The following is a 25,117-nucleotide window of genomic DNA, read 5'->3' on the forward strand; positions in this document are numbered from 1 at the left end:
TAAGTTCCTGCTGAAGTGTGTTCCAGGTCGAGGGGGCAGAGTATGATATGGCTTTTTTCCCAAGCACTGTGCGTACTGAGGGGACGGACAGAGTGATGTAATTTTGAGATCGTAGGCTATAGCTGTACTGTTTGTGTGATATACTGATTGTGATAGTATCTGTTACATTTCCTTTTGGCATCATTGTTTTGGGATCTATTTTGGGACCTTGTACACTTGCAGAAGACAGGGGGAAAGTTAATGTATGACTCTTTATTTCTCTTTCAGGATCCGACTTTCAGTGTAACATTCACGTAATCCCAGTGAAAAATGAGGAAGGCCTGGTGATGATGTTTATCCTAAATTTTGAATATGGCGTGGAGGAGGAAAGTGACAACTCCACAGAGAAGATAAGCCCAACATCCCCTTCAAAGTCTGATCAAAGTGAGTACTTGATATACTGTTCCTTCTTTACTGCTACACAAATGGGGGTATTTTGATCTTTGTTGGTAAGGTATTTTTCTGAATTGGAATTAAATGTTTAACCCTGCACCAGTAAAGTCAGGGGGAAACCCTTCTCTCTTGACGTAGGCAATAATAAATCAGAATGTGAAGTTTGCATGGCATGCATCTTTCATTGATGTGTAACAATTCCTCTCTTTTTTTCTTACCAATAAAACCTGTGCACCTTTTCTGAGATAACACCATTCATAAACAACCAATTAAAGTGGCATAAGAGGGATGCAATCGACCTACCCTTTACATATTATGCATATTAGGCTATTAGACCCAAATTAAGCACTCAATATTATCTATTCACTCCCCTGAGATGCTCAGTATGACCTTCAAGCTTCTATTATTCCAGCAGTATGCATTATGTAGTGCTCAGTACATTGCAGTCTACATGTACAATGATAACAGCGATCTGCTTACGAACCCTTCACTTGTTGAAATGTTGCATTCCTAATTGTTATAGCTGTTCTATGTATTTCCGCAGAGCAGAATATACCGCTCCCTTATTTTTTTATTTAGATTTGTGTCAGTAGGTGTAAATGTCAGTGAGACATTCCAGCCCCTCCCTGATTGTAGGCACTCAGCATCTCTTCTCTGACCGGAGCTCAGCTATCCACTTCACTCAGCATGAATTCCTCCAGAGCTCTGGCATTCTGCTTGTGCTGTACTGTGTGTTTGCGTGTATGTGCGTGTATGCATTCAGACGTGTGTGTGTGTTGCGTGCATGCATGTGTGTGAATGCCTATGTGTGAGTGTGTGTCTCTGTCTGTTGCTAACATTGCTAATCAGAGTTGATTGCTTGTGACCGTGCTACGGCGAGGAGACCTGTGGGTAGCTGGCGCAGACAAACATGTGATGTAACTTCTGATTAGAAGGAGTCTTGACTTCTTGTACACTTTACACTTGAAGTATGACCTAACTGTTGTCTTTGTCTTCGAGCAGCCTTTACAGTAGATATCACCAGGGTATTATCTGCACATAATGCCTTTTCTCCACACCACATATTCAGTATTTCTTTAGATGTGTATGAAAATAGCCAGAAAATGCCCATATAGCCCAACCATACACTTGGTGAAGCAGCCTATGAAAAGTGATTTTTGTACATTGGGGAGCTTATTATGAGGTGCTGTTGACAGCAGGCAATAAAACTGCAGGTGTCAACTAGCCCAATATTGAGCCTGGAAGAGAGTAATCCCTCTTTCCCTGAGCTGCAATTTAGAACACAACACTCAGCAACTTCCACATGCCTTCAAGGCCCCGAACCAGAAACAATACTTACACACTACTGGGCAGAAAGATACACTGTTCAGTGCACAGGGACTTCTGTTCAATCAACAGCTTTATAAGCTATACACTTTTAAAATAGAGATTAGGGTCGAGCTAAATTCCTTTCAATAATAAAGTCCACTTCTACTCTTTCTAAACGATGTAGCTCCTCATCCATCTTTAAAAGCATGGACACACTGTTGCTGCTGCTTCTCTACTACCCACATGTCATTAGCATGGCTGATGTCCGGAACATAAATCCACTGGTAAATCATGAGCTGCGCTTTCAGGCTTGCCTCCCTTTTCTCACCACAAAAGACTGTCACTGCTAATGTTGCATCGATCGCCTTGTTAATCTTGCGCTCAATCTTTCCTTCACTTGTGAACAAGACCTTGAGAGAGTTCAATTTGTTCACTTGAAGAAGCATTCTCACTCAAAGCTCAAAAGGCACAATCCAATGTTTTCCAGCAGAAAACAATGGCCTTGGAGATGCTGATTCTCATCCTCAACCAATTAAACTCTGCGTCGCAAGCTGTCCCAATAACAAGAATAAACATGTATTTTGGGAAAGACAGGTTGACATGTCCCCCACAGTATTAGGAAAAATCAAACCTTATAAGAGACTCTCAATCATTTCCGATAATAGGGTATTTAGAGGTTAAATCACATGCTGTTTTAGGACATTTTCTCAATTAACCTAGGAATTTAATCAGTAGGGAGTCCCAAATATGTAAACCTCTTAACACTTAACAAGGAAATGTCATTAAGTCGGCATGTGAGTTGTTAGGATCAATTGGCGTGTGGCCTGTTATGTGCTAGTCCTCAGAGTCCTTTGAAATCAGGTGTGAATTGGTTTGAAAACACCTCACAGGAGATTTTGGCAGAGCACTGTAAGCTGCTGATAAGATTTTTTCAGGAAAGCTTCAAAAGGCTTTTGTCAAAATAGCAGCAAGGTGTAGTGAAATCTCCAGGGCCACACACAAAGGAGAGAGGCAGAGCAGTTGTTCCACTCGTACAGCAGATGGATTGTCCAATTAACACAGCATCCCATTTAAACCTAGCAACAGACTAATGCAAACACCTGCACTCCACTCTAATGACCGTAAACCCAAATTGTAATAATAAGACTCTGCAGCCTTGCTATATATAAAACTACAATAAGAGGCACCTATATGAATATTTTAGAAGAGGCTAATTGGAATGTCAGTTTTCCAGAGAAAGGTATGTTCTAAAATATGAATGGATCATTTATGGACCTAGTAGCTTTAGATGTCACAGTCTCCCTGCAAAGAAGAAACAGGAAGGTTGTCCTTATCTCCTGCCGGCTCAGCATGCCATTATGTTACTCTCCGGGAAACTTGTTGAGTGTCATGGCTCTTTTGTAAGCTGCTGTAGTTGTAACATTAGCACATTTGGCCAGGGAATGGAAACAGATGGCAATGTTGTTATGTAAGGAGTCTGCTGAGGGATGGGTGTCTCGTGAGTGAGACCGGGTTCACTTTCACTTTCTTTCTATTGTTAATTAGTCAAAACTTTCACTCTGTCCCAAGAGGTCATTAACATGTGCTACTGTGTCCTTTCTGAAGACGTAGCTCCTGTGGAAACATTAGTTTCCTGTCTCAAATTAATGAGGCATTATACATCGATTGTTCTATCTGCTCCTTCTCATGCTCGTAAAAGATAAGTTACAATATGGCAAAACCATGATCTTCTTTAAAAGGCCAACTTTGAACACATTTGTATCTTTTTCTGCTCAACACTTCTTAAAAAGATGTGAAGCTTCAGTTACCTTTCTTTCTTGCAGAAACAAAAAAATGTATAACTCCTGCAAATCCAGTGTGGACATCCTGTAATATTACTTTTTTTAAAGTACATTGAGGCTTGAACACTTGTTCAGAGCCAAAATGTGTTCCTTTTGATTATTTATGAAGGGATATGTTTCAGCACCTGCCGTTCTCAACTTAGAGACTCCATGTACTTTCTTAGTAATAATGTTGCTTAAAGGGCTTCTAGTCAGAACTTTAAGGGCAAGGTATAATTATATAGTAATAGATTGTCCTAAAGTCAAAGAAAGGACTGTGGTTGTCCTCTGGTTTAACTTTCATGACCTTTGCAATAGCTAAAAATGTGCTTGTAATTTAACCTGCAGCTTTATACTATAGGTCACTTCTTCTGTCTCTCGGCCAACAACATTTCTCCACCCTTTGTTGGTCACAGTTCTCTCCTGGGAGGCTGAAAATTAGCATGGACGTCAAGTGCTTGTGAGGTTATGTGTATGTTAATGCATAAATGTGTGGATGTGTGATCCTATCTACAGACAATTTGGACTTATTTGTTCAGTTACCATTTTCCCTCATATTTGTTGCAAAAAACTCTTATCCAATTATGACTTTACTTTATTCATTATGTAAAAAATATGGCTCAGGGATGACTTTGTTTTTCAGTGCTGTACTCTAAACAATTAACAAGCCTTCTCGTAATTTGTTCTCACTTTTTAGGGAGTAGATTCTTCCGCTTCCGCCAGGCTGCTTTGAGCTTAATGAACACCAAGCAATCACTTCCGCAAGAGGACCCTGATGCTGTGATGGTGGACCAACCCAAAGAGAATGAGGGCTCAATGGCCCTGCAGAACTTCCCCTCACCCACCAAGAGCATCTGCAGTCCCATTGAGACCAATGACACACATGGCCTCATAGGCTCAAGCCACCACTCTTCCCAGGCTAGCGTCGGGCCTGAACCAATTGACCATTCATCCCCCATACTCCTCTGGGAGAAGCTGTACCAGACGGAGCCGCAGCAGTCCTCCACCACCCTGTCAAACACCTTCCCCAGAGGCAGCTTCAACAGCATGAGACGAGCCTCATCTGTCCATGAAATTGAGGCCTACAGCTCCAATTCCAAAAGCATATTCGGGGATCGTACTACCAGCGAAGGTATGTAAGGAAAACAAATGGCTCCAATCTGCGATTAGTGTACAGCAGCACACTGGCCCGGCCATTACATTACATTATGCTTGAGTTAGCCTCGAATGCAGACCAATGTTACCTCAACTATGTGACACTTGGGTCAGCATGGCAATGTACACATCGATTACAGAGTAGGTCTACAAATGTGTTATTTAAGAGGCGTATGTTTTGTCTAAATTGCTTTTCTTATCTATGATTTTATCAGCTTTTCTTAAATGTGTATACTTTTATTCAAAGACTGCCTTTAGAAAATGTTGGAGGTAATCCTGTATTTCTGCCAATGGTTTTATTGCTCAGTTCTGTTTTTTACCACTTTCAAGAATTGCAATCAGCATAAATGCTCTTCACAGATCCACTTTTGGTGAATGGGTTGAGCGGACCCAATTATTTGAAATGATTGTACCCTTCAACAACCGGAGAGATGTTATCATATCAGCGGTCTTTAAAATCATATAAAGCGATCATATAAGCTTCACACTTTATGTGCTCTCATCATGGGCTTACAAATCGTTGCTATTAGATTAAACGGCATGAATCTATGTTTGTATTAGTTCTGCTGACTAGGTATTGTTTCAAGCTACACAAGCCATTAAGTATACATTAAATATTGAAAAAATTATTTAAGAATTGCGGAGCTTTCGATTTACCATAATCATTTCAGTAAGAGAACCACTTATGTTGTTCTCAATAGCTCTCTGTTGCCACACATACATTCCTATGAATATTTTTTTCAGGAATATGTGACATTTAAAAGCTAATGTCTCTAAATGAAAAAAACTAGTACCTCACTTAATATGTGGGTCTATTTCAAAGCCAAGTGCAGTATCCACAGTGTACTCGTATAGCATATAGCCCAACTTTCTCTGTAGCATTTCCGTTATCCACTGACGCTAGAAAACAATGCTACTCTTTTAAGTGTGGTTTGCTGTTAATGTACAGCTCGGAACATCTTGTAATCTACAGTATAGTACTACTATAAATATGTCACTTTAATACTAAAATCATAGGAATCAGGTTTGAAATCAGTCATGCAACCCTTTGTGAGATCAATGATTGCTACGACATACTCCAATACCTTTTTATAAAATATAACTTTTGTATTCTTAAGCTTTGAGTGAGCAGACTGACATTCATTTTCAAACCTATCACACGTCCATTGCTTGGGTTTTAACTAAGAAGTGTCAACTTTCCATGTTTACCAAGGGAACTAATGTGACTGTTATTTGTTCACCCAGGCCCTTTTAATAATGTGAAGTCCAGCCTGCTTGGCTCTACCTCTGATTCTAACATCAACAAGTATACCACCATCCATAAGATCCCCCTGATTGCACTGAACTTCAACGAGCGGACTGAAAATAAGGCTCATTCTCCACCAACATCCGAGACAACCATCATAGCACCAAAGGTCAAAGAAAGAACTCACAATGTCACAGAGAAAGTCACACAGGTAAGTCAGGAAGTTCCACTCTCTTTGATATTGCAGTATCTACTGAACCATGGTCAAAATGTTCCCCCACCATCATAATCAATAATCCTTGCTTCTGTGATGGCACTGGCTCCTACATACGTTTGGGGAAATGTCTTGCTGGCAAAAAAAAAAAAACAGCTGGTGATTCAAAGGTTCACCTAGGTTACATTTGTCTGTCCAATGCTTACCAAGGTCAGCCGTAGAGGAGAGACATTGAGCAAAAGGGTGAAGGGTAATTGGGCATTCCTAATTGTAGAGAGAGTTGGGATAATATTGAGGAAGCTTGGTACAATTCATACTCGTTAACATTAGCTAAGGGTCATTGATTCGGAAAGGGAGAGGAAGGATATTCTACTGATCCATTATAAAAGAAATTCATCTTTTCACTTGCAAGCCTTCTGCAGGGATTCAGAGGGGATTCAGTTTCTGGCTCAAGGACAATGCAGCAGGACCAACACTTTCTATGATGAGGCAAGGGCTATGTAGTTGCACTACATTTGACCTTCTTCTCCCTGTTGCCAAAGAAAACTAATAGTTCAAAGATGTTCCATCATTTTGATTGTTGGATGCCTATGTTTCATCCGGGTATTCAATAGAAAGACAAAAATACATAGGCCTAAACCTTATATTTGTAAATCTTTCAACAGACCTCACTCATTCATAAATGAAAAATAACCACCATCATGATTAAACGCTCCCCCTCCCTGCTGACATTTGTGTTGAGTTTAGAGAAACCGTTGGAGATGTGAACACCGCATCTACTCCCTGACTGCTATCATGGGAACATCTATAATTCATGTGTTGAAGATAGGGGAATGTGCTGAAATATAAAGAGGGACCCGCCGCGCTCATCCTGAACCTCACCCCTGCACTATTTTCTGCCATTACAGAACCCTCTCTCTTTGTCTGTCACTGCTTATTAAGCCAAAAACAGGGGACATGTTGGCCTTCCCAAGCACACTGAATAATTGATCTATCTAGCCAGAGTTCATTTATACGGGGAAAAGTTTGTGTCATTATATGTAGAAGAATATTAATCGGCTAACATGTATCAAGTTCTTTAAACCTTATCCTCTGTTCACTAAATTATTCACAGTTTTGACCAAGAATACAGATGTGGAACTCTTGAAAATGTGGAATAAGACAGTGACAGTCAGATTATTCATGGTGCTGGGACTTTTGAAATGTACTTGTCAAACTAGAGTGGCTGTCTTTACTTAATACTGTTTGACTGCAGAGCACTTATAGTTGTGTGTCTTAGTTCCTGTCAAACCAGTCCTTGAAGTCTGTAAGCTGGTGGGCTTCGGTAATAATTATCATAAGAATTAAGTACTTGAAGGTTTCTTTGATCAACAAAGAGAAACACTATCAACATCATTTTAAACAGGTGTCAGAAAATACCATTTTCTTTTAACATAGTCATCTAAGATGTTGATCCACATTAATATTGTGACATTCACAATATGAAATGTACTGGCTTATAGGGATTCAAGATTCAAGGCTTTATTGTCATGTGCACATTAGCTATAGTGTATGACAATGAAAAACGTAAGTCACAGGCTTAAGAGGTACTTATCCATACTCAGAGTATTACCTACTGTTGATGGAGGTCAGCTTGCCCTCAGTTTGGAGAAGCAGCAAGTACCCGGGACAGAATAGAGCAATGCACTGCTGTGGACCTGGGCAACAGCTACAAATATTTAAAACACCTATGAAATCAATATAAGCTCAAGTGTACGGTTTATTTAAAATATCTTCCATCTAAATCAGACAAATGTAGACCCACAACTATCATGTTCTGTAAGGTAAATGTAATAATAATAATAATAATACACTTTATTTATATAGCACCTTTCAAAACATAGGTAGGTGTGTGTCAATATAGTCAGTTTGCTTTGTCTACTCTAAAGTAGAAGCTTCCGGCTTCAGTTTCCCATTGTGAGGGGCTTCAGTTTCCCATCGTGAGGGGCTTACCTGGCAAGGAAAAGCGGTAGTAATATTCTCAATATAGCGTATATATACAACTTCAATTTCTTTTAGGTGGCTCTTTCTTTTAGGATGGTAAATTACTTTTTTCTGCTGCCCTCGTCTACAGTATTACATTGCTTTGCACTATGGATAGGTGCCACATACAATATACATACAATCACAATGTATTTCTTTAATGAAAGAAAAGATTCAAGATGCAAAGGTTTTATTGTCATATGCACAGTAGCTACTGTAGTTAGGCAATGAAAAGCTTAAGTCCCAGGCTCCTTCAAAAATGCAAGATAAACAATGAAACAATAAAAAAACGTGCAAGAACAACATAACAGAAATAAAATAAAATGGTGCAGCAGAAGGTTGCATGTGACCACTGAATGTCCGTGTGCAGGTACATGTGTAAGAAGTGTAAACATGCATAATCAGGGGGGTTCACCTTCCTGTTCTGACCCTGTCTCACCCATCCTCCAGGTCCTGTCACTTGGAGCTGATGTGCTGCCAGAGTACAAACTCCAGACAGCCCGCATTGACAAGTTCACCATCCTTCACTACAGCCCCTTCAAAGCTGTGTGGGACTGGCTGATCCTGCTGCTGGTCATCTACACGGCCATCCTCACTCCTTACTCCGCTGCCTTCCTTCTCAATGACCAGGAGGAGCAGAAGAGGCGTGAATGTGGATACTCCTGCAGCCCTCTGAACGTGGTGGATTTAATGGTGGACATCATGTTTATCATCGACATCCTCATAAACTTCAGGACCACTTACGTAAACATCAACGAAGAGGTGGTCAGTGATCCAGCTAAGATAGCAATCCATTATTTTAAAGGCTGGTTCCTCATAGACATGGTGGCGGCAATCCCATTTGACCTTCTTATCTTTGGCTCAGGATCAGATGAGGTATGTTATCACTAATGCATATATTTTACCTGTTTTTTTTTTTCTCCCAGGGAGCCGTGCTCACAGAGTTATCCATTCACTAAGTCCAGACTTGTGCCCACTACTTTAAGCCTGAATCTTTCTGCCTCGGCTCTGAAAGGATTACTTTAAATTGCATGTTTTTTCATACTTGTTTCTATCTTTTTTTCTTTTTGAATGGTCCTCATTCTAGAATCCATTTACAAGGATTAATGGCTTACCAAATGGCAATCAATGATGCATTTATATGAGGAGCAGGCCAACAGGGGTGTGTGCACAGCTTACATGCAGATGTGAGATGGCCATTGGTAGACTGGCTGCCAGGCCGGCTGGCTTGTTTGTTGATAGGTCCTCTCAGACTCTAGATCCACTTCAGTGCTTTATCATGCTTTGTAGGCACTCCATTACAACAGAAAAGCTCCTGATTATAAACCATAATCATCTTTGTTTTGCCGATGCTGCTGAGTCAGCCTGCAACGACAACAAAACAGAACTAAAATGGACGTTTGTTTCTCTCATAAGTCAGTGTAACAAACATATCACTTAACAGTCCTGGCCCGTCTGCTTGATAAGTTGCAAGTTAAACATAAAATAACTTTTCTTGGTAAATGCAACATTGACTATTAAACACTTTTAACTAAAGGCTGTTAAGAGGACATCATATATTTCATAGCTTACCAGCCAGATATGTGTCATTTAACTAAAGTATGCAATGTTCTGCTGTAAACTGTGCAAGATGGCTTTCACAATGCTTATTGAATTATGCAACATAAGAAAACGGTTTGTAAAAAAGTAAACTAATTGATTTGAGAAGCAAATTTCTTTGAAATAGATTTTAATTAATGTATTGTAGTTTTCAAAATAAATTACTGTGGTCTTGTCACAACAATGAACATTCTGTGAGAGGCATTATGCAAAATCTGCACCACACAGTTTTTTTGTTAATTATAATGATTATGATAGAAATCTAAAAACAAAAGTGTGATTTCAAGCTGTTTTACTAAGAATAAAGTGGACAATAATTGCTTTGTACAAAATGTAAACCGCTACATGGTTACTTCGTTGCGCTTTCATTGTAGAATGCAGTGTCACTGTAGGTTTAACTGAAGCAGGGTTTGAGAGGCCATACTTTGAGATTTTGATTATAATTTGTTCTGTAGTTGTTGGGTCAGTGATATTTGTAAACCAAGCAGTAAAACATGCCTAAATTATGATCAGTTGAGAAGGACACACATTTATTTTTTCTATTATACTCAAAATAAGCGTTAAAATGAAGGACTTTCTGGGGGGAAACGAATTGTTATCTTTGAACTTTAGAAATTAAAATGTTTTTTGTAGTAATTATCCTTACAATGTTTAAAATGGAGAGCTATGCGTTTAGTTAATACCAGAAGTAACATTGTTACTGTTCATTTCTTACTTTTATAAAAAATGTACTGTTAGGGGAATTAGATTCCTTTGTCTTAAGAACATCTTGATTTACGGCAAAACTAAGCGAGTAGTTATAGGAGAGTGTGCACACATTAACTTCATCGTCAAAGGTCATTCACTCAGTAATTGTCAGTTAGATAAATGGCCATGTCGATGGGAATGGTGGTTAGTGTTGCTAAAACCCTGCTTGATGCCAAGGAAGCGGCAGGAAAGTCCCAGGGAGCCACTGAGAGAGTGTTGCTGCCCGCTCGCTGTGGAATAAATGAGGATTTATCTGTGGGCTGCTGGTGTCTTCACGTCCGTGTTCATTTGCCTTTGACCAAAGGGCTGTTGGGAGTTGCCACAATGGAGTCCTTTTTTTTTTCATTGTTAAGGAACCTACTTACATCAGATTGTGAAGTGATTCTCTGGATTTGTATCTGCTTTGGATTTGTTTTTAATGGAGAGAACATGTCAGAGCATGCAGCTTTGGTAGATAGGGTAATGTGCCTAATAAGATATATGTTAATGTATTGTAATACTGTAACATTATTGTTGTTAGGGATAGTTAAGAGGTGCTGATGTATAAGGTTCTCATCCATAATTAGTGTATTGTAGAACATGGGGGTTGCTGGTGTACACTTTTACTGTAACTAACCTATCATGGCGATAGGTTAGTTACAGTAAATACACTGACTATGGAGAAGTACCTCATACAACCCCAGCTCAAAACATCCAACAACTATCCCTTCAACATTCAAGCTGGTGCTGTTCTTACTAATCAAATTGCCTTCTGTACATTCTGTTTAGACCACCACTCTGATTGGCCTGTTGAAGACAGCTAGGCTCCTGCGATTGGTGCGTGTAGCCAGGAAGTTGGACCGCTACTCTGAGTATGGTGCTGCGGTCCTCATGCTGCTCATGTGCATCTTTGCCCTCATTGCCCATTGGCTAGCCTGCATCTGGTACGCCATTGGCAATGTGGAGAAGCCTTACTTGGAGCACAAGATTGGCTGGCTGGACAATCTGGGCGTGTCCATAGGAAAGATATACAACTACAGCGACCCTAACTCTGGTCCCTCCATCAAGGACAAGTATGTCACCGCACTTTACTTCACCTTCAGCAGTCTGACCAGCGTGGGCTTTGGAAATGTTTCCCCAAACACCAACTCTGAGAAGATCTTCTCCATCTGTGTCATGTTGATTGGCTGTGAGTACTTTTTTTATATTTTACAAGTTCTTTCAGCAGAACTTTATTCTGCTTTTATCTGGTGCAGCACTTAAAGTGGATGAGGCAGTAACTTCTCTTGATCATTATTTAGACTATCTATTGCATGTGTGAGTGTCCTGGGAGAAACATCCCTGCAGTGTTTCTTCCTTTTTTCCCCCATTAAAGGTTTTTAGGAGAATATTCATATTTTTGAAGCAAGGGTCTAAGGGCAGATTGTCTTTGTTGTAGTAGCACTTTTTCCTACTTATTAAATGTAACAGCGGGTCTCTGTTGGCAAAAGCAATACTCATGCAAAGCAATCTGTACAATGTAACTCACCTTTTGCTCGTTGTTTGTATTTCAGCCCTCATGTATGCCAGTATTTTCGGAAACGTCTCAGCCATCATCCAGAGGTTGTACTCGAGTACGGCCAGGTATCATGCTCAGATGTTACGGGTCAGGGAGTTCATACGCTTCCACCAGATCCCCAACCCTCTGAGGCAGAGGCTGGAGGAGTACTTCCAACACTCCTGGGCCTACACCAACGGCATTGATATGAACACGGTAAATAAAAAAAATTATCAGCGCATGTATCTGCTAACTGTATAGCATTCATAACATAAATTAATTTATCTCATTGAAGGATTTAAGAAATACTTTATATGCAATATTCTAAAAAGAGCTTTCTTTCTCTTGTCTGCTTTCCATCTGGATTAACATCTCTACATTGGTAAGAGCAGGAGGTACATGTTTATATTTCTTGTCATTTTCATAGCAATACAAGAAATGTACACCACTTGTGCATGATTTGTGTGAATTATTTTACATTTTTATAGCATAGTTTCATATCGTAAAGCAAACAAATCACATTTGAGAGCATTGTTTGTGTAGTAGCATGCATTTCGTCTTGTTTTAATTTAATCTAGAATGTGTTTATAATCATTTTATCTGTTACATCTTTTTAACAGTCAACAATATCATGATATATTCATCCTCACCAAAAATGTGTCGATGTTCTGCCAACATATTCATTTTATGTTCAAGAAGATATCTCGTTATCGTTGATATGATATCGTCCGATATTGTAACAACAAAGTTTTCATTCCCAGGTCATTATATGTTTTTTTGTAGAAACTCCCTCTCAATTACCATCAGATTGAAGAATAAAACTAAGAGGAATCTCCTTACTCCAATAGTATGTGTTACAGTTCAAGTAAAGCCAAAACTAAGCATGCTTTGTGTGTTGAGCTTCGGGGGTGGTTTCATAAATTTAGGTGGATCATTTGTAATCTCTACATTTGTTATTAAAACAACACGAGTAGCAATTTGTATAACTTGATAAAAATGTATATGCATTGATCTAGATTAAGAAACACTAGAGCGTCCAATTACATTTCAGTTTTTGACTGTGTTTACTGGGTCTCTGATTCTGTAACACATCCTGATCTCTGTGTTATTGTCAAGTTTTAATACAACATATTTTCCATAAAGTAAAAGTATACATCACAATAACACATTTGCTGCTCACAGCTATCTACTTGCATGTATATCGACCTCTTTGAGGATATCAAACTCAACATTTTGTGCATTTTAATCACACTTTTCTTCTGCATCACAGGTGTTAAAAGGTTTTCCTGAGTGCCTGCAGGCGGATATCTGCCTTCATCTCAACAAGAATCTTCTTGAGGAGTGCAAAGCGTTCCAAGGAGCCTCCAAAGGCTGCCTGAGGGCCTTGGCCATGCACTTCAAAACCACTCACGCCCCTCCTGGAGATACTCTGGTCCACTGTGGCGATGTGCTCACCTCTCTCTACTTTATGTCCCGTGGCTCTATTGAGATCCTGAAAGATGACATTGTGGTAGCCATCCTGGGTAAATACAATCCCTTGTTGATTATGTGAAATATGATAATGGGAAACAAGTGTTAGGAGGTGCTAAATTAATAAGAGACTGCTATGTATATGCTGCATAAAGCATGTTAAAAGTTAATGTATTCGTCTTCTTTAAGCCAATATTTTTAGTTTGACCTTTTGCTAGTGTCCATCATCCGTTTCATGTGTTTTCTATTGATATCAAAAACGTCCACCATGTAGATAACCGTAAAAGTCAGCTCCCTGCTGTATTGAAGATCTGCCAAATGATTGTGAACTGAATGACAGTATCAAATCTGTTGAGAGAAAGGATACAAAAAACTTATTTCTCTGCTTTTGGTCAAATTTGATCTTGAAAAAGGAAATGGTGGTTCAAAATGTATATTACTTTGACCTTAGTGTTAGTTATGTGAGCTTGCAAAAGCAAATCTACGTGTTTTGCCATAAAAGGTTAAGATTTATTTTTAGTTTGTAGTCAAAGAGGAAGCACTTGTTAGAAAGGTCTTGCTAATACCCACATGTGAATAAACAGTATGCATACAGTACGGTTGTATTGGATAGACTGGGGATTTGATGTCTGTGTTATGCATATTTTCCACATTTTGCATAAATATGTGTAAAGTATGCTTTTCAGAATGTCAAATGACTAGAAAACACACTGTACCTTTTTATACACACGTGGGTTTTCCCCTTTGGCTTTTTGTGAAGTGTATTAATTATGTAGTTTATTCAAATTGACGGAAAATGTTCAATTATTGATTGAGCTAACCCCCTACTCTGCCCAGAATGCTTGATAATTATAAATGCAGTGATGCTGCTGTCATAAGCTAAGGAAAGGATAGACAGTGTAGTTTCCCAATGGACAAACACTACTTTAATACAGTAAGACGTGCAAGTAGGCTCAGAATGACTTGTGTGCACATCAAAGCATTATGTAATGTGAATCCTTTAAACACGAATAATTAACAGGTTATTGCAGCAGCTGTACCCTATGGTGTTCACACATTTTGACAAGAATTGCAAGGAGTGCCTGCCGCCCCCCATTGATGTCCTCTGGGCAGTAAGGCTGCTCATGAGACAGCTTTGAGACTCTGACATTTCTATTAAGTGGCTCCACGAAAGGTTGTTTGGCAATCTCAAAAACGCTGCCTTCTTTTTTGACAGCACAGTGAAATGAGTAGCAGCTGCAAAGTGGCATTAATAAAAAAGGGCAGTAAAATAATAAACTGAATAAAAGAATTGCCAGCTCTAAATGTCAAATAGTATTTTGCATCAGTGATATGTTGATACTGAATAGGGATCTCTCTCATTAGGAATACGAGTATTTCTGTTTTCCTTCACCGGTGAGCCACAAACAGGTGCTCTGGGCCAAGCCTGGATTAATCTTGCCATTATTCATGAGATGAATGCTTTCCAAAGCTGCACCTGACAGAATGGGGTTTAAGCTTAGTAACAACTGCTGCATCCCACAAAATCCATTATTAACTAACACACTGGTAAAGTCACTGATCTCATAAATCAACCCATTTATATTTGATACGTACATAATGCTCCTTCGGGAGCATTTTGCTTAAAGGTGTTTGTGGAAACCAAACTGCCCCTGACTAATAATATAGTGGTCAGCCTGTAGCCAGAAAGCATTGTAATAATACAGAGTCCAAAACCTCAATAGTTTATGACCACTACAAGAGGATAACCCTGTGTGTGCTGAAACTAGCATTGATACACAGATGAGGAATTTGTGTTTTACACTGCCATATGGGCTAACGATGAACTAAATCCTTGTGTTGAGAGCTGCATGTGGGGGGAGATACAGCAGTCTGTGTGAGGCTGTCCTCTGTGTAGAAAGGTGTGTGTTTCATGCTGTGAAAAGCAAACTGGTAGCCAACTTACAACATGGAACCACTGCCTAGAAGAATCGAATTGAATAGAATCGGAGGCATGAAACCCCTCTTTAATGGGCACACATGCAGAGCACACAGCACACACAGTGAAATGTGTTCTCTGCATTTAACCCATCCTAGTACCAGGAGTCTAGTACTAGGAGCAGTGGGCAGCTATTGCACAGCGCCGGGGGAGCAATGGGAGTGTGGGGGGGAGGGGGTTGACCAGTGCCTTGCTCAAGGGCACCACGGCAGGGCCCAGGAGGTGAACTGGGACCTCTCCAAGTAGCAGTCCACACTCCATATTTAGGTCTCATTGGGGACTTGAACCAGCGACCCTACGGTTCACAGTCCAAGCCCCTACTGACTGTGCCACTGCCGGACTTGTGGCAGAATTGTGGCATTAAGTGATATTCGGGACCAATACAATGATTTATTGATTTATGAAACCTGAAATATAGTCCTTTCCCAAATGAAGCCTTAATCCAGCAGAGGACAGTCTGATGATGCATGATGATAAAACTTGTGACTTTCTGGAAGTTTTGGGAGTAATTGGCTTCATTATGTGATGGCCATTATCAACCTTTTTTTACTTTGAAGTATGTCAATCACAATCAAAGCCTTCTTTCCTTCCACATCAAAGTGGCTTTGAGTTAGCAGTTATTCCTCAGAATAAATAATGGATCAAAGATAGGCCTTTGGAGAATATCCACTCAGAGAGGAAAAACTGTTTGATTTTTATCCTGCACAACAACAAACACGTCGGGCTCTTTCGTGAGAGCCTACTTAATAGCAAGACAATTCCCAATAGAAAATAAATGATTCTCTATAACATGCAACGCTACTTGTAGGAGTCAACGCAGGTAACACTGACAATGTTCAAGTGAACCCATCTGCAACATGTATCATCTCTTTGTGTGTTGATCCCAGGAAAAAATGACATATTTGGGGAAATTATCCATGTGCTTGCCAAGCCTGGGAAGTCCAATGCTGACGTGCGAGCGTTGAGCTACTGTGACCTGAGCACCATTCAGAGGGAGGATCTGCTGGAGGTGATAGACATGTACCCAGAGTTTGCCGACTACTTCTTCAACAACCTGGAGCTGACCTTTAACCTCAGAGATGAGTCTCCAAAGGTAGATGATAAGATGATAAGAGCTACATGTTCAACTGAGGCCGTTTAATAATTAGTTACAAATGGATGGCCAAGGATATACAAAATGACACTTACAATAATTTCATTAATGTTGCAAGATTTTATAAAACTTATAATAATAAAACTGATGATTATTGACCATTAATGGTTTTGTTATAGGTTTTATTTTATAAAATGTAGGGACCTTATCTTGCTTATGCAGGGAATATTCCCTTCCTAGTAATCCCCAATTATTTTATTTTGCATTATGGGAAATTTGACCATGTTTGTGATTTGTTTGCCTTATAGTTGCTCTTTAATGCATTTTTTGCTGCTTCTTTTATTATACCTTTTACAAGTGCTTTCGTGTTATCGTCACGTTGTATAAGAGTAATCAGTAAACAAAGTTAATCTGAATCAATTCACATGTTGCAGCCCTCCATCTCCCATGGCGGGGATTCAGACGGCGAGGGCAGTAAGAGCATCAAAAGAAGGATCTCCTTCACACCAGATGTATCTGCAGGTGGGTGGAAGCTAATTTGCTCGGGTTAAGCACATCCTCTGGTGTTAGCAAATGTTCTTTGTTATTGTTCCCTGAGCGGAGCATTCACTCCCTACAGAATACAGTTCAGTGTTCCACTAAATCCTGTTGATTGTTGTTTTACAGTGGAAAACAAGGGTGAGGTAACAAACTTAGGGAGGGAGAGGGAGTCTAACTCGTCCCTAAAAAGAAGTACAGAAGTCCTGGAACCCTCTACACCCAACGCCATCCTGGGCTCACATCTGGCAGTCAGAGACAACGTGGAGAGAAGACCATCTTTCGAAGGTAGTCTAATTTGTTCTCAGTTTTATGTGAACACAATTTCAATGTTTTGTCAAGAACTCGGAAAGTATTGCCAGGGTGTTTTGGGTTGTGCAGAGCTAAGACATATTTGGGGACGATGAGAAGCCATGGTGGGTTTTTGTCTTTGTTTCTAGATTAGCGGCTGCTACTGCTTGGCTGGAGCAAATGGCTGCTTATTAAGGATAGTTTGAGTAATAAAACCATACGTTTAAACATTCATACACAAAAACGCTGCACAGTGGTTTTTAATACTATACTACGATTTTCCAAATTTACATAATTAGGTAACATTTATATTATTTGTTATAATGGAATACATATATTTGTAATCAAAAGAATACAGAAAAAGAAAGAAGAAAGTTGACATTCTAAAGGTATAGTCTCCTTTCTTTATCTGTGGAGTCTGGCTCAAAAATAAATCATCTTGAAAAAGATATTTCAGGATTTTGGATTGGCAATACACTTCCATCTGACAAGCCAAATAGTGAAAGCTATTGTTGATCTCTACTGCTTGAAGGATACAGAACAAAAGGCCACATGAGGGTAAAGGTCAGTGCCTTTCATGGTAACGACACACTGAACCACCTCATATCTATACGGCTCACCGTGGTAGTCCAAAAGCCAGCTGCCCAGACTGCTGCTCCAGATAGTGTCATCACACTACTCTCTGTTTAAACTCACAAAGAAGCTCAACATACATCAGCAGACAGCAAGCTGAATACTAACCGGTGCCCAGCAGAGATAACAATGTTGGTTTGCTATTGGAAAACATTGCCTTGATTCTCCCAGTCCCAGTACAAGCTTGATAGATCACAACAAAGAATCTACACACAGCTCTCCTGTAGAGATTAATTACGTCCTATTTCAGTGGGAGGGTTGTTTTGTTCAGTGATGACGTTTATCTGACCCACATGTGAGGATGTAAAGCCAGCGTGTTGGTTTGGCTCTCCAGATCTGTGCTGTGATAAATGGGCTTGTAAGAAGCCTGCGGAGTACCTGGATGAGTCAGCACAATTCCAGGACCTGAGAGAGGACGATAACTCGGCCAGCGAGATCACGTATGGAGAGGTGGAACAGCGCTTAGGTCAGCTTCAAGAGCACTTAAACAGGTACGTGTTTTCAGAGTCAGCACACACAGGGTTGTCCTCTTGTTGCTGTCATAACCTATAAATTACACCAGAGTGTGAACATTGTATGAAAGTGTTTTTCTCTCTTTGTGTAACAAGCACAAAAGGTGTTTTATTATGTTTTCTTCATAATAGCTTTATCATTTTGATTTATTTACTCAATTTCTTACTCGCATGCCCACTTACTACACTTGCTTTTATGAAACGGTGTAACGGTTTAACAGACGTACCTGGAGGGTGTATTACATAATGGTAGATATCATCTTGCCTTACGTCAGGCAACGTGCAGGATAATTGTAACCAGAAAAGATAAAGAGCACACTGCACACACAGAAATACATTGATCAAAAATAATGCAATAGTAAAATGTACAACTTAACACAGGGGACATTTGTATCCACTGGTTAAAAGCAAAACACAATTTCATTTGACCATTTGACCAGATGTCTCAAAAATGTCCATTAACTACAACAGGAAGTCCAAAGAGTAATGTGTTTCTGTTGTACAATTTTCACCTTTGACACAGTTGAGTTTTCTATTGGTTTTAAGAATACAAAGTGTTATACACTCTGACTCGTTGTATGTTGTTCGAACCCTGAGATGTTTTTCAAAATGTAGGAAGATTCCTCAAAGCTACTCAAAGAAAAAGTAGGAATTGAATACAGTCAATTCAGAAATGTGTAAAGGTACTTTTCAGGCATGAGTACTTGGCATGTTCTAAATAGTTTTTGATCATATTCTCAAGAAACAACCCAATTAAAACTGTTGGTATAGAATATGATATGTCCTAATTATTCACATTATTATATTGCCATGAGATGTTCAGTCACTGATTAATTATTAACAGGCACTTCATTTTTTAAAGTTGTTGCCTCCCACACAGCTAAAATTAAGTCACACGTCCCCTGCGATCACTGGCAATGTGTAGTTTAATTGCCAATGTACATGAGTAGGTAGAGAAAGGCAACTAGCTGGCAGAAGCTGTTGTCGGACTCCGAGTGGGCGGCTGGATCTACTGGAAGCAGGATGTACCGCTGCCGAACCGAGTCTAAAACTGACGACTGAAAACAAAGTATGTCTGAAACATCATGGAACAAAAGCCACTCGCTAGATAAACTCACTCTAATTCAAACAAATATATATGCAAGTAAGCTCAGCTCCAGAGTTTATAAATGGATATTCAGGCTCGTTATTTTCTGTAATGGAGAGTCATATTGGCCACAGTTTTTACAGCACACCTGCAGCCAGCAGGCCACCTAGATAAACAGACAAATGAACAGCAGGGGGTATTTTTAGCTTGAATAATCACAGAGAAGAGAGATGGCATTAGGGTTCTGGAAATACAGAGTTGGCTCATTTTATTTAGCACAAATAAGAGATTTTTCAACTGCACTGTACCAAACCATGTTTTTTTTAATCTATAATGCTAGCTGGCTGGAGGAGGAACAGCCCTCTCTGGGTTTGTGGTGTTTTCTCGGCTTTGACTAGTTGAAAAAAGATGTGACAGAAAAAAAGTTAGTGTGGCATTCTCCTCAACAAATATATAAAAATAGCTGGAAAAAAATATTTGCTGCACCTGTAATGAATGCCTACTGTGTGGCTGCTTTTACCTTATCCCTACACCTTCATAAGGCAGTAGACAAAATGCTGCCTCGTAATAATAGAGCAGCACAGTAAACCTGAAACACATTTATAAATGTCTATATATTTATATATAAGAGGGAATACAGATGTATTTAAAGGTTATTCAGCTTTACTCAGTTTTGCCTGACGCTCTAAATATAGAGCTTGGATGACTTCTACTCATAATTAGATTGCCCAAATAAGTGTGATATAGACATTTCCACAATAAACGCTCAAATCACACCTCCCACAGAAAGCTCATTATCACTCCTAGCATGAGCAGAGTCTTCCGTCCACTACTCTGGCACAATGGGTTTTCACGCCTGTACGTCTCTTCATTTGTCTACTGAGGAGCACAAGCTCCATCTAGTGCTCAGTGAGGGGCGTTTTCAGCCATTATATGTGCAGACTTGTCCTTTTTATGCACTAATCACCTCTTGTTTGTGGTCATTTCTCACTTTGTTTTTATTTTCCTGTTCTTCTTTAGGCTGGAGAATCAGATGGTGACAGATATTCAGACCATCCTGCAGCTGCTGCAAAGACAGCCGACACTGGGACCTCCGGCCTACAGCACGGTGACTGCCAGCCTAGACTATCACACACCTGCTGTAAAGGTTCAGCCAGCTGCTCTGACTGCAAGCCATTTTTTCAGCCATACAGGAACTCAAGTAAGGAAGTCTTTGGTAGAGACAGTTTTTCTCCTCTCACAATAAGTTATTTTTGCACACTTTGTTTTGGCAGAGCAGGGGAGTCGTGCATCAGCTGGCTTTTACAATCAACAATCACATTCTCAACCAGTCAGCAGGGGTGTTAAAGGAGACAATGCGGTGGTGTCTGTAATCTGACAAGCTCCTGCTGTTTCTTATTGCTTTGCTCCCAACTGTCTGATTATTGGTTGGTCTGCCGTAGTGTTTGCCAGAAAGTCTGGACAATCAAAGAAGTTAATCACAGCCTCTGTCTGACACCATCTGAATTGTCTAGATGACATAAGCTTCTCCAGTCAGGGAGTCGATGCATGCTAAAACAAGCACTATGTTCTTAATAACTGAATAGTTTTATATTATATTGATATCATGGTAATAATACAAATATGATTATATCATGTATTAATGTAGCGCCTCTTAAATCATGGATTGTAGTCTATCCCTCCACTCTTACTGTATTTAGACAATTCTACCAAACGCAGAAAAAAGTCAAGTCAAAGATAAATGTAACTTTATGTATTATTTTATGATAGTCATTGCCAAAATAATCTGATATTCTGACTGCTCTGCTGGGAGTATAGATTTTTTTTTGAAACTGTTGAACTTAATATTAGTTCTTATTTAGTAGGGTTTTTTTATTTTACAATAATGTATTTTTTGTGCAATTCATATGTTTGCATTTGACTATTCTGATAGAAATCTGGACCTTTTTTGTACACTAACTACAAGTAAGGGACCAAGTTGAAAAAAACAATGAATCAATACAAAATGTTGTATGATTTAGTTCTAGATTACATACACGTTCGATAAATCTAATGCAATTACATTTTTTGACGATCTTCTTCAAAGGGCCCCAACCAGGAACTGGAGAGGGCCGTTCAGGAATCCAAAGACTCTCTGTCGAGCTTGGCCAACGTGAATGCTCCCATCGAGGGCAGCCTTACAGCATCGCTTGTACAAAGACATACAGAGACTCAACAACAACAAAAACAGATCACCCTGCATCAACAGTCAGCACTGATGCTTCTTCCAACTGAAACCTCTTCAATCTCCTCCTCCTCTTCCTCAGCAGCCCCTTCTGACTCCAACCTCCACACCACTGGCCTCCAAAAACCTGTCTCAGACTCAGAGTTTCCAAGGCCATAATCTTCCAGAGGCACGTTGTTCTTATACCTGGGTTGTTAAGCTGTTATTACTTTTTTAAGTAGCAGCTTTTTATCAGCATGCTGGCACAGACATCTGTATTGTTCATTTGCAATGGCTTGGTATTAGTAGGCCTGGTAGGATGTTTTTTTTCCTTCATTATGCATGTGGATAAAAAAAAACCCGGTTTGCTACAGTTAACAGTTGGTTAACTGTTATCAGTCTAGTAACAATGGTTACATATTGTAACGACAGCTCTATAAACACTGAAGCCCTCTGATGGACTCTTTAAGCATCATCACACTCAAAATGTTGATGCCCAACCAATCAAGATGAACCTATTCAACCACACAAAGAGTGGTCCAATAAGAGGACAGAAATGAACTATTTATTACGTTTACAGCTTCCTAACTAATTTCAACTTCATCTGCATGTAAACTGGTTAAAGGGCACTACCTGGTTGTGCTTGAACTAGCACTGCAACATCATATCATCGTCCTGTGTCACTCAAGCTTTGCACTCTAATGGGCTCTAATGGATTCTGTACAATGTGACTTTTCATTTTATTTCCTGACACATTACTGGTCCCAGAGGGCTGGGCTAAGTGAGCCACAAGGCCAGACTCAGCCATAATAACCACCACACATTACCCTTAACAATTTGCGTTCCACTGGACCCCAGGAAACAGACAACCTTGAGAATCAGAGAGATGTGTCCCTTCCCGAATCATAACTTGCTAAACAAGCAGAGTCAACTGACCTACCTCACACAAGACTAGGGTCTCAATTTTCAGTCCAATGTATCATACTTCGGGTTACTTCCTGGTGTCAGCTACAAAGCTGTGATAAGCTTAGTTCCCCAACACCCATCATATTAGTCCTTCCCAGGAAACCACAAAATGTATGCACAGTATGAAACCACCTGCTCCTCAACATCCCTAATGAAGGTGCATGTAGGTCCCAATAGTAAGACACCTGACGGACAAGGTAACACTTGAAAACCTCTGGAAATCAAATGATGCCAGGAGGAAAATGCCACACACACAGATCCTGCCCATCCTGAACGATTTGGTAATAGTTAATCATTTTTGACAGCAGCCATCTCTTCGGACAGGAGTTTGCTAATATCCTTACTAGGCTTTATCCCACCCAACATTTCATGTCTTTTGTCAGAAGAAGGATCTCTCCAGCAGCTAAGTGTTAACAAAGAACGGCTACTGTACTCACTCCCAAAAGGTCCCAAGAGACAGGGCAAACAACAGAGTGACAACACTCTAGTCAGTTTAAAAAGGGAAGTAGAGATGGAGACCACAACTAAAGATTGCAAACGATGGTGACATCTCTCACCAGTGTTTCGAGGCAGATTGCAAGTCCAACCTGAAACTTGGAAGCAGTGTGAGCCTAGACTACTTAGTGTACTCATTTCCATTATATGTGTAGGATCTGAATAACCAAATTATGAGAGGGGGACTTTGCTGAAAAATGTGCCTAGAATCTGAATCTGAAGCTGATGCAGGCCATAGGTTAAAACGCATAATATGAATTTCCACTTCTGGGATACTGGCCATGTTTACACCAGCAATAGTCAATACTGAAAAAGATCTTGTTAGAGCCCATTAGAGTGACAAGCCCGTGTGCTATACAGATACAGACTATACAAACTATTGTTCTGCAGCTATTAGTGAAGCGCAACATTATTACAAAGGTGTGACAACAGTTTTCTTATTCGTTGTGCCCATCTTCTCTGAAGTGTGACTCAGGGGTTATGGAAAATTGCACTGCAATATACAGTACAGTATAAAGTATACTGTATTTTTTCTTCTTCAAACAATGTGCATTATTACTGCGGTCAATAATGTGCACCTACTGCACAAGGTCAAGCCAACAGAATGCACCATACATGCTTGTCCGGGCAGATATCATAACATGCAGCTTGAAGTCTTTCTGCTGTTCTGCTGCCTCAGACAAACAAGTATGGTGTAGGTATTTCTACATGGCAGTGCATGTGTTTTATATTTATATATTTACTGTTTTGCACTGCTTATGAGCCCAAAGTAGCACATTACAATATGAAAATGATGTCAGCATATTTGTCTCTTCTTAGGATGCACATATTTGGTGGGACGGGGACACCTGGAAAGTTATTACTTGTGCATAAGCAGCCCCCAGAGAGGGTTTTGTGCCTATACAACCAATCCAAATGCAAAGTCAGCATCTTCATGTATAACTAACAATAACATAGACGAAGCATATCGATTCTTGTATTTTTTTGGTGGCAATGTACGTCAATGTTGAATTGTTGTTAGACAATTGTTAGAAGATAAATGCATCACATTGCAGCAAGTATTTTTTTTAACTGAGTAAATTATATGAGAAACTCTTTAGCAAAACAGTACTACATATGTTTGTTTTTAAGCTGTGGGAGCAATAAATGAAAACACACATAGCTGTGTCACTGGATTTCTCTTTATAAGGCCACATTTTCAGGTCAAATGTAATGAGAAACTTTACTTTAAAGCAACTTAAATCTTAAGATAATTTATTTAAAATGTTAACAGGGTGACTAGTCATCTTTGACATGTTACATAACCTTTTCAACACTGATGAATAAACATGCAGAAGTCAGCATGAGGTCACCGTGTGTTCAATGTACCAATGGTACAAAAGTGTCCGACTTGGCACGTGCAACTTTGAAGAGAAATTCTTCAAAATGTTTTAATCAGTCACTAAATTAAAAACACCTCTGTGAGGGGACAATTGTTGTGTACAGCCTTTAACTAAATGTATCATTTAATTAATAAAAGCATAAATAGTTAGAAATTCCACACACTTCCTGAAATATATTATAATATATTGATAAAAATAGTAATATGCACAAATGCAACGCCCAGTTAACAGCTGATAAGAATTTAACAGTCTGTTAATTATGAGAAACTTTAGTGGGAAATATCAGTAAATGCTCTAAGATGCATGAAAATGTGTGCAGTTTTTGTACACGTTCAAACCACTATACCTATTATGTTCCAATACTGTCCCCCAGTGGCTAGATGAAATACTAAGACTTCAGGAGAAACGAAA

The 25,117-nt window shown here is 39.6% G+C and overlaps 1 protein-coding gene across 1 annotated transcript in view; it reads left to right on the forward strand.

Moving 5' to 3' along the window:
* The window catches only part of LOC117485779 (potassium voltage-gated channel subfamily H member 7), a 35,638-nt gene extending 11,049 nt beyond the window's left edge, over positions 1-24,589 (forward strand). The window contains exons 3-16 of the mRNA XM_034134479.1: positions 268-427; positions 4,265-4,692; positions 5,961-6,172; positions 8,648-9,073; positions 11,312-11,711; positions 12,076-12,275; positions 12,452-12,454; positions 13,330-13,582; positions 16,395-16,600; positions 17,035-17,122; positions 17,267-17,425; positions 18,396-18,552; positions 20,681-20,861; positions 21,747-24,589. Coding sequence (XP_033990370.1) covers positions 268-427; positions 4,265-4,692; positions 5,961-6,172; positions 8,648-9,073; positions 11,312-11,711; positions 12,076-12,275; positions 12,452-12,454; positions 13,330-13,582; positions 16,395-16,600; positions 17,035-17,122; positions 17,267-17,425; positions 18,396-18,552; positions 20,681-20,861; positions 21,747-22,043 — 3,170 coding nt within the window. The 3' untranslated portion in view covers positions 22,044-24,589. The remainder of the gene's footprint in view (positions 1-267; positions 428-4,264; positions 4,693-5,960; positions 6,173-8,647; positions 9,074-11,311; positions 11,712-12,075; positions 12,276-12,451; positions 12,455-13,329; positions 13,583-16,394; positions 16,601-17,034; positions 17,123-17,266; positions 17,426-18,395; positions 18,553-20,680; positions 20,862-21,746) is intronic.
* The last annotated feature ends 528 nt before the right edge of the window (positions 24,590-25,117 follow it).

The sequence above is a fragment of the Trematomus bernacchii genome, unplaced genomic scaffold (assembly GCF_902827165.1).
Source record: "Trematomus bernacchii unplaced genomic scaffold, fTreBer1.1, whole genome shotgun sequence".
NCBI lineage: Eukaryota > Metazoa > Chordata > Actinopteri > Perciformes > Nototheniidae > Trematomus > Trematomus bernacchii.